The following is a 10,787-nucleotide window of genomic DNA, read 5'->3' as shown; positions in this document are numbered from 1 at the left end:
TTACTTATTTTTATTCCTTTCCTCTCCGACATCACACACCCTTTCACAAATTCTCAAACACATTAAAAGTAGGACACACCTATCACTAAATGAACACTTGATTTACAATAATAAATGTAATAATAAAAAAGGGCCTATTGCACCTACTGTAAGGTAACATTATAATTTAGTCTTTTATTCCATTTTAATCACATAGGTGACACACAGTGTAGCTTGATGATCAGCCTTGGATAGTTTGACACCTAAATAAATATCCAAAACAAAAGGGTCACGCACGCACAAAACCGGGACCCGATTGATCGCTTTCTGTCACAAAAAATGATTTTACAGCAGTGTTCATCATCTTGTTCACCTACACGTCATAGTATTATACAACCATTCATTTCAAAGGTCAATAACCTTATCGCCCGGATCGGGTGAAAGGTGAGGTTATTAAAAAAATAGAGAAAAATGAATGAACAACAGCAGTAGGTAGCTTGATCATAACATGATGCATTTCTGTGATGAGTGATCTATGTTAGGTTTACCAGACTTTTCTAAAGCTACGTTTAACCACAGAATAAGTCTGTTATAGTACAGGTACAGAAGGATTACTCCGCAAGACGATTTAAATAAATGCGAGTCTTGCTACGACGCGATACAGTGGAATTCAGCTCGCACAGCACTACGTACCTACAATTTTATTCACCTACAAGTTTTGTCTTTTTCTATCGCGTGCCTCTGAACTCTTCTTACGCTGTTAGGGTTGCTGTCTAGTGAAAAAATAATTAATCCACTTATATGTAATAGGTAAGTACGTATAGGTATATACCTACATTACATACCCTACTACTATTTCTCTAATTTAGGTAGGTACCTACATAGGTGTATAATAAAATTGGTGTGTCCAATAGGTAGTTGATTAAGATATTCGCGAAAAACGCTTCTGGGAGAACCTTTTTGACCTTTCATGTTTAGTTTCTTCGGTTAGTTAGGACTGTAACTGTACGGATATGTTACTACTACCACAACTACTACTACTACTATACTATGTAAGTACTGACTGTACCGCAATGCAACTAAAAAATTCGATCAGTACTTAGGTACCTATGGATTAACGCCTACTCAAATTTTATAGCAATGAATGATGAATATGTGTTGTACACCTACCTCTTAGATTAATAAAGCTTTATTAATCTAAGACCAACCTATACTAACTACTTGAATTTCCATCCACTTATTAACTAATAACAAATGTTACTTAAAAATTATATTTACTTGAATATAACAGCTCTAAGTAAGTTGGTTATGTACGTACGTTCGTAATTCGTATTATGTTTTCTGCCGCACAATTTATAAACGCAGTAAGTACCACTTACTGCATTTATGATTGTTTTGAATATTCTGAATCCTGACATCGCGATCTATAAGAATCAAAGACCCGTTTTTTTCTATCTATCTTAGAACGGAAGATACATGTTATCATAAACGGTAAAGAGCAGATTGTAGGTTTCTTCACATACTATGTTAGCAGTAAGAGCACATAATAACTTAATATTACGTGAATACTCGCGCTTACTTAATTTGCTACACAGTAATAGTGCAGTATGTGCCAATTACATCATTCTTATTATGTTTCTACAATTGTTAAGTTCACCTTGCACATAGTATATGTGCAGTAATTCCACTTAAACACACACTGATATTATGTTTCCATAGGAAAAACAGATGACTTGTACTTAATATTAATGCAGTAATTACAATTATACTGCGTACATACTAAGGATTGTCAGAGTGCTGCCTAGGTGTTAACATGTTATGAACGCAGTGGCTGACTCTTACGTTATTGGAAGAAGTTGAAAACCTGTCCAAATGACAAATCTAGCCGAAGACCCAAGAGCTAGATTGACCCGACACTATACCGAAGATATCCCGGACGTAGAGATTAGAATGGCTCTCAAACAGCTGAAAAACAACAAGGCACAGGGCGATGATGGAATCACGGCTGAGCTTCTGAAATCAGGCGGAACGCCGGTACTAAAGGCTCTTTAGAAGCTATTCGATTCCGTCATCCTTGAGGGAAAAACGCCTACGGCATAGCACAGAAGTGTGGTGATACTCTTCTTCAAAAAAGGCAACAAAACCTTGTTGAAGAATTTATTTTATACCCATCTCACTCCTGATTCTGTTTTTGAGAGTCATCATGAATGGTTTCACGCGACATCTAGCCTCCCGAACAAATCGGTTTCCGATAAGGCTTTAGTATGATAGACCACATACTTATCTATGGCAGAAAACTGAGGAGAATAATCAGCAACTTTGTCTGGCATTTGTGGTCTATGAGAAAGACTTCTCTCTTCAAGCTACAGTCTCTCCAACGGTGCCAAATTTACTATAGATATTTATAATCGTTTTGTCTATGTTCATCCTCAGGCCTACCTGTTGGGAAACTCGCTGACATAGCCCGACGTATTAGCAAGCTGAAGTGGCAATGGGCAGGGCACATAGTACGCAGAACTGACGGCCGATGGGGCAGAAAGGTTCTGGAATGGAGGCCGCGTACCGGAAAACGCAGCGTGGGACGTCCACCTACAAGGTGGACCGACGACATCGTAAAGGTAGCAGGGAAGCGCTGGACGCAGGCCGCTACCAATCGATCAACGTGGAAAGCATTGGGGGAGGCCTATGTTCAGCAGTGGACGTCCTGTGGCTGAAATGATGATGATGATGATGATTTATAATCGTTGAAGGGCTTGTACGAATAGGCCACAATGTCAGTCCGTCTCCGGGATCAGGACTTCAGTTGCAGCGAGGGGTCAGACAGGGAGATGTCATATTTCTAAAAGTGTTCACTACCACTCTGGAAGATGTTTTCAAGCTTCTGGACTGGAGCGGATTGGGCATAAATATCATCAGCGAGTACATCACCCATCTTTGATTCGAGGACGATATCGTAGTCATGGCTGAGAACGTGGAGGATCTAAGCTCAATCCTCGATTGCCTCAATAGAGCCTCTCAACAAATTGGTATTTAATGGACAAGACAAAAATCATGACAAATGCCGTGCTGTACCCACTCCTCTGAAGGTTGGAGACACTATAAGTTGTCTGATGGCCGCTGGGGCAGGAAAGTTCTTGAGTGGCGACCATGAGCTGGAAGACGCAGCTTGGGCAAACCTCACACTAGGTGGACCGATGATCTGGTGAAGGTCGCGTCAGGTGCCTGTATGCGAGCGGCACAGGACCGGTCTTTGTGGAAATCCTTGGGGGAGGCCATTGTCCAGCAGTGGACGTCTTTCGGCTGAAACGAACGACCGAGTCTTTATTTTATTAGATTGGTATATTTGAGTCGTATAAAACCAAAGGCGGCCATCTGCAGTTTGACTCATTGTCGGCAAAATGAAAAAAACGTTGTATACGCTAGATTTACTTTTTACAACAACAAGAACATTTTTAAAATATTGCATTTTCTACGAATATTCAATGACACAACGTAAATCACATAGAATATTATAATTATAGACAAAAATCGTAATTATTTAATTCAGATTGCCGCCTTTGTCATTGAAAAATGAAGATTGCCGTATTTGGTACTGAACTAAGAGCAGAATGCCGTTTTTGTTACGAAGTTTTAAATAGGCAGCCATTTTGAAAATAAATAATATGCAGGGTTGTCAATCAAACAAAGCAAGAAAAATATTACTCATTGTTTATTTAATAAAATAAAAATGTTTAGTCACATAAATGAGCCTCAAATTAGACTTTCTTAGAAACAGTAATAAATTACTTTTCTCATTACAAATTTACTTATGACCAGACGATTGTAACTGTGAGTCGTATTTTCAAATACGCAGTTCGCTAGTATCAGCCAATAACTCTTCACAGTAATTAGTTTCAGTAGATGGAGCTGAATACCTGTGGAGATTTTTATGAGTTCAAAAATAGCATGTAATTCATCAAAATAAAGCAAATAAATTATAGTTTCATAAAAATAAATAATACACTGTTAAAGATATTATATCGGACTTGTCAATTTAAACCAAACGAGCCAAAACTCAAAGGGATTAAGAAGAAAGCTCTTCTTCTTCTTCTTCTGAAAAGTTCCCCTTCTGGTTCCATGATTAGATCAGCTCGATTGTACCAAATTATTGTATTGTCATCCGATTTACATACGATCTCTAAGTTTCAAATCGATACGATAATTAGGAGTAAGTTATAATCGATTTCCTAGATTTGTTTACATACTTAGTTAGTTACTTACATACAACGGAATTATATAAGAGTCTTAAAAAGCCCAGTTGTACCAACACTAGCCCCCTAACGCGAATTTAATATGGACAACCCTAGATTGAAACTAACCCATAAAGTTAATATTCCTTCGGAATAGAGCAACAAAGAATGAGCGAGCGAGATGTCACTATCTGCAACCCTGTGTGATAAAAAGAGATGTGTGATGCTATCATCGTCACGTCAATAGAACCATTTTTGCAAAAGATTTGACAGGCAGTGACACATAGAGGCACAAAGCAGAATTTCAAATCACAGTTTTTTCTAAAAATTTCGTAAAATCCTGTATAGTTTTGGAATTTTTTTATTGTAATACAATGGGGACCTGTTCCGTCCTTGATTGTGATGTAAACCAGAGAAATAATCCCGCAAAATATTCATTTCACAGGTAAATTTATTGAAATCGACACCTCCAAACTTTAGCTTTATTTTTGTGAATGCGCTTAGAATTTTAAGCACTAAGTGTGATAATTATGTTCTTTAAACATTAATTTAAGTTGTAAGCAAAGATTTCATGCACATAATCCAGAATTTATGAATATTTTGTGTAAAGAAATAATTTTCGTTTTACACTAGGGCTGTACCACAATCGATAAATATATTTTGTGCACTGTCTATCACAGTCACCTGGGAATGTAATAATATGAGTTTCTGACTATTATAATAGGTACTAATTAGTAAAGTATCTTTCAGATTTCCGACTAACGAAGATGTAAGAAAAACATGGCTCAAATTAATTAATCGTCCAAATTGGATTCCAACTAAATATGCCACTTTATGTAGCAAACATTTTGATAGTAAATATTTTCGAAAAATTGGAGCCAGAATCACGTTGAAAAAATGTGCAATCCCTACAGAGTTTGTAGGGATTTGTTGTATTGCGCTATTTTTTTATTGCGCTGATTCTGCTGCACACTGATGTCTGGATCCTTTAATGGATGGTATTGTTTGTTTACACATACAATGTCATTATTTTGTTGCAATTTCTTACAAAACTTGCGCGCAAACAGCAAATCTAGTATGAAAATCATCAAACTTCTGATGCTCGTAACTCATTTCAGACTGAGTTTAGAGGTATACATGTCATAGTAAGTTTGGTTTATTACACTATTTTGTAATCAAAAACCAAGGTTTGGTCGATGGCCGCGCGAAAAAAAAAAGACGCTAATTTCCGGCATTGTCTTTTATTATTACATCGCATTCGTTAGAATCCTATTTTTTACATTATCGTCAGAATTATCATTTTTAATTATTGACTTACTCTTACTAATTAGAAATCAGAAAGTTTGTATGGATGTCTTGATGTTTGTTGCTCTTTCAATTAAATCAGTTAAATCATTTTAATCTTCTGAGTTTTATTTTTATTTTCCACTCTCCCATATACGGATTGTATATGGACATTCTATCCTATTTTAGTTCCATTAATATTACTACTGTTAGGTGTTAATTAATATAAATCGATATCGATATTCATGTGAAAAGTAACGACATACATCACTAGCATGCACACATATTTATATTTACACACACAAATGACATCTCATTTTTGGTTTCGTTTGACAGCTCGTGATTGTTGCTCTATTCCGAAGGAATATTAACTTTATGAACTAACCTCATTTTTTTGGCCACATTCTTCTTCCAGTTTTCTGTGTTTCTTCGCCGCTTTCTTGTGTATCTATTAGTCTCTGGTATTGGGTGACTCTCCATCTTCACTTTTATTATAAATTTAACTAAATGCAATGATTTAGACACCTATAATTCACTTTAAAAGGCACTGCAAATTAACGAACTTTCCGTAGATGCGCCATACTATGACGTGTAAATTGAGGGCTTCCTATTGGTTGAGAATACAATATTGCCATCTTTGTTTCTAAGTATCAGAAGATTGCCGGATTTGGTACTAAGGGCCATTTTAAACAGTTGTAACCATGGGAGATAGCCGTTTATGATTCCGAGAGAGTAGTTTATATAAATTTAATCAAGATTTCCAGTGTTGCCACTACCATAACTCAATTTTGACCAAAACGTCAGATTGCCACCTTTGGTTTTATACGACTCATTTAAGATCTAAAAGTGGGTGCCATATCTTAATTTTTGATTTAATAACAAGCGATCTCAGCAATTATTTTGTAATCCTTGTTTCATTTACCCCTTGGTCATTTGGGAAAGTTCAACATGAAAGCGTTATTGGCTTATGATAAGCGCAGTATAATTGTATTATTACTGCGCATTTAAAGTTTTGATAAATTATTTTGATTCACACTCCCACTCATAAATGCAGTAAGTTGTAAAGATACGGCGCTTATATTACGTTGTAAGAACTAAAATTTAAATCAATCATTTAACACATGTACCGTAAGTAACGAAAACTACTGATAAACGCAGTAAGGAACAATCATACTGCATTCATGGGTAGTAAGTATCGAACGAAAACTTAGTTAATCCATAACATAAATAGTTTTTTAATCATTTTAAATACAAAATATTAATTAAAATACAAAAACCTCATATCAAAATAAACTTTGAGTTTAGCTCTATAAGCCCATATATTTTTTTTTACAAATATTTGCGTAACTAATTGTAGACACCCCAAAATAAAATTTCAACTTTGATCGCGTTTTTCTCGAAACTGTTCACGTGTTACTTACTGCGTTTATAAATTGTGCGGCAGTTTTGTGCTATGGCCAATGGCGTACAAAAGGTTAACCCTTATTCAAATAAAGGTAGATATATTACCACTTCGTTTACTTTTAAAAAAGGATCCTAATATTCGATATGGTAATACTTAAAGATATCGTGGTCACTCATTTATATTTTTAAATAGATTTTTTTACTAATCTATGCCATTTTATAACTTTTCAACGTCATTTGTCACTGTCAGGTAATGTCAAAGTCAACCAAACGGTTTTATTGTGAAAAATTTCAAGTTTTTAGCGCGCGTTTTTGGTATTTTTGCAACTTTGTTCAACGAAAATTCTGATAAGTGTTTTTTCGATTCAAATTCCTAAACTATAACATTTATTGTATAATCTCACTTATAGGCAGCGTCTGCAATTGATTTGTTCATATAATTTAGACATTTTAAAGAAGTGGTAAATAGTTTACCACTGTCCGATCCCGTCATGACAAAAGTTTGATGATTTATAAAAAATACGGTTGTTTTTTGTATGTGCACAAATAAAACTAAATAAATATTTTGAGAAATTTTAAGTTTTTTTTATATTAACGTTTTGACGTTACGTAATTAGTGAATTGTTAGTTTCAGACTCAAGGTAAGAATAATCATTGTAAGCATAATAACCAATATTAATAAATACATTTTTTATAAAAACAATAAAAAAATTTCATTCCCAAAATATTTAATAAAATATAGGTAGAACCAAGAGGAAGTCACTAGTCAAGAACCAAAAACAAACCAAGACGGACAATGGTAACTATTTTACCACCAACATTTAATAATTGGTAGGCATGAATGGATAATGGTAAATTATTTACCACCCAAAAAACTACCCCTTCCCCTATTTTTTTATTAATTTTGATCAAAAATATGAAATAAGTGACCCACGATTACCCAAAATCCACTTCAACTTTGTAAAAAAAATGCATACCAGCTTGCATTTGAATAAGGGTTAAGAGAGCATACATAGATAAGAACCTACCTACTGAGATTATCTTGGTGCATGTATGATTCACATTCACAAAGCAAAATGAATCATTTTCGCAATGTTACGCCATAAAATAAAATGAAAATCAACTGCATCTTTCCGTGTTACTACCTAATAGGTGTATGAAAACCTTGAAACAGTACAAACTATGTATATAATTTATTTTAAACCTCTGGTTTTTTATTAAAATTTTCGAGATATAGAGAATCCTGTTACGTGTTTGTTGCTTTATTATAATTATATAGGTAATATAGGTAGTCCACATAGTGACTTAGTGCCAACTAGGTATTGACTTTCGCTTTTGAAATCATTGCAGGCTTTGTTCTGCTTAGGTACTCACTTACTTTAGCTACTAGAATTACTACTAAAAATAAGACGAATGTTAATAAGGTACCTACAACGTAAAACCTTAGCACAACTTTAATATACCTAACTTTGTTACTTCATGGCAACATTATTATAATGTTGTGTAATATACATATAATTATTAACATAGTTCAAATAAAGGGTAGTTAAATAAAATATCTTGCCAGAATCTTAGTAAATTAACAGTTTTATTTAAATAAATTACTAGAACTACAATCTAACAAGTCATAACCCTTAAGTTTAATATGAAATATTGTTTTTTTCAGATTCTCCTTTTTCTTCATTTTCTATTATCATGTTAGCCCATTCTTCTGCTTGTCTGTACCTTTGTCGCTTAGCATAGGGGGCATAAAACCATCTATGTGCGGCAACCAAGGCAGTCGTTATGGATATAGCCATCAATGTTTTTGAAATTGGGCTTGCATTCCTAAACCATCTTTGAATTGCAGTCATGATCACTGCGTAGTGCTAGGCGTAATTTCTTCGTTATTTTCAAGAGGTTTCCTTTGCTGCCGAGGAAAATGTTCCTCAAATAGTGGTTTCCAGATGTAAATTCCTCCAAATACACCCAATATTGTTGCTAAAACAATTTGGCCTTTAGTTATTCCACGAGGTCTATAAATTCTCATTATAACCTGTTCTCTGTGGTAAAAGGCTTCTAAGCCTTCGGTAAATACAGCTATTTTAATTCAAAAGGAATTGTAAAATAATAAAGGTATTAAAATTACCTAACTCATTGAAATAACCTAAAAATAAAATTTTGAAGTTTTAATTTTTTTTCTCCTGCCATTCCTGATTTCTGATTCACAAATCTATAACTATACAGCTTAGAACATTTGTACTTTTTACTAAACTACCAAAGATATAAGAATTTATTTGTATGTACACGCGATTAACACAAGGAACATAAAATACAAAGAATGATTTATGTCGCGCATTCTGAATTTCTGACTGACGATGTAATAATGTTAATTTCTTTGCAATTTTTTAAAAAAGTATAAAAAAAAATTGCATGTGACTTTTCGAATGAGAGAATGACAATCACATGTTTTTATTTTGTAATACGTTGCGTTGACGTTCCCTTCAATCGGCAATATTATTTTGTACGAAACATACGATAATCCAAAAGTGTTTTATCGTTGTTTTGTGTAAATAAAGAGGAGATGGAGAGTCGTCCAAGAAAAATCCCCAATTTGTTAATAACTGGTAGGTACACATTATTTAGAGGTTATCTTGAATTGTGATGAACTTTATTTCTATAAATATTTCAGTGAGCTAGGAATGTCCTAGGCTAAAATAAGATATTAAATAAGTTGTCCATTTGATACAGGAACGCCTGGTGTGGGGAAGTCCACAATTTGTCAGAGAGTGGCAGATAGAACAAACTTCGCATGGAGAGAGGTTTCAAAAATTGCCGAAGAGAGCAGCTGTCTTGATGAATTTGATCCCGAGTATCAGTGCCCTTTCCTAAATGAGGATAAGGTCAGGCGATAGCATCATATAATTAAAGAAACCCGAAATTCCAGCATCACAATGATAATGCATGCATTGAATGTAAAACCACATGGTGGTAGACATGTTCTCTAGCCCCTATAATTTAATTATGATTTTGTGTAGGTAGGTAAATACTCATTTATTCAAACAGATCAATGTTTAAATTCCAAAAAAAATACCAACTTGCTTGTTTTGTGTTTAAGTCCAAAATAAATAAAATGTGTCCTAATTGTATTTTGTTATGTTTCAGTTATTAGATGTCATGGAGTGCATGATGAATAAAGGCGGTAATATAGTGGACTACCATGGCTGTGATTTCTTTCCGGAGCGTTGGTTTGATGGCGTATTTGTTATCAGAACAAATAATACCATCCTGTATGACAGACTTTCTGCGAGGTAAGCTAAATAAAATCCTTTCTATACTTTTGATGCACATGCTTTCTAAAGTAGGGTTAAGAAGTTAAGATGAATAAAACAAAGTAAGCAAGGATGCAGCAATACTGCATTTTGCTGTAATAAAAATAAATGTGTTAGAATGCAGTCTGGCTGCAGTTAAATATTATCATAGATAAGTGACCTAGAATAAATTTGTGTCCTATGAAAACATTAAAATAGGAGTCTAAGTTATAGTCTTACTACACCCTGTCTGTCATAAACCTAGCCCATTATTTAATCTAATTGTTAATTAAAATATGATGCTTGTTTACAGAGGGTACACAGGAAAAAAATTGGAAGACAACATCCAATGTGAGATATTTGAAACCTTACTGGAAGAGGCTCAGTCTTCGTACAGGCCACAGATTGTAAAGGAGCTGCAGAATGATTCAGATGAACAACTGCAGAAGAATGTGGATACAATCATTGAGTGGATTGAGAGGTGGAAAGAAGAAAATTTATAATAAATGTTATTAGTAGTCACAATTATTATTTTCATTACTTTACTTTTTTATTGGCAGCCTCATAACTTGAATGTTTTTGAGATTGATCCTCTGTTGCC

The 10,787-nt window shown here is 34.3% G+C and overlaps 1 protein-coding gene and 1 long non-coding RNA gene across 2 annotated transcripts; both read left to right on the top strand.

The window, feature by feature from the left end:
- Nucleotides 1–4,342: 4,342 nt before the first annotated feature.
- Nucleotides 4,343–5,609, top strand: LOC135073987 (uncharacterized). Its single transcript, XR_010257733.1, has 2 exons — nt 4,343–4,653; nt 4,959–5,609. It is a non-coding gene; the product is annotated as an uncharacterized LOC135073987 (long non-coding RNA).
- A 3,698-nt stretch (nt 5,610–9,307) lies between these two features.
- On the top strand, nt 9,308–10,711 carry LOC135076282 (adenylate kinase isoenzyme 6). The gene is made up of 4 exons (XM_063970768.1): nt 9,308–9,502; nt 9,627–9,778; nt 10,041–10,186; nt 10,500–10,711. Exons 1-4 carry the CDS (start codon nt 9,460–9,462, stop codon nt 10,687–10,689), a joined length of 531 nt encoding a protein of 176 aa, XP_063826838.1. The 5' UTR covers nt 9,308–9,459; the 3' UTR covers nt 10,690–10,711.
- Nucleotides 10,712–10,787: the final 76 nt, after the last annotated feature.

Source organism: Ostrinia nubilalis, chromosome 1 (genome assembly GCF_963855985.1).
Source record: "Ostrinia nubilalis chromosome 1, ilOstNubi1.1, whole genome shotgun sequence".
NCBI lineage: Eukaryota > Metazoa > Arthropoda > Insecta > Lepidoptera > Crambidae > Ostrinia > Ostrinia nubilalis.
Note: the sequence above shows the minus strand (reverse complement) of the source record. Positions and strands in the feature narration are given on the sequence as shown.

What these genes read in the sequence shown, in the direction of transcription:
- LOC135076282 (XM_063970768.1), top strand. Translation starts at nt 9,460, where the DNA reads ATGGAGAGTCGTCCAAGAAAAATCCCCAATTTGTTAATAACTG. An exon ending in CCCCAATTTGTTAATAACTG is followed by an intron (nt 9,503 to 9,626) that starts GTAGGTACACAT and finishes CATTTGATACAG; the next exon opens with GAACGCCTGGTGTGGGGAAG. An exon ending in CTTTCCTAAATGAGGATAAG is followed by an intron (nt 9,779 to 10,040) that starts GTCAGGCGATAG and finishes GTTATGTTTCAG; the next exon opens with TTATTAGATGTCATGGAGTG.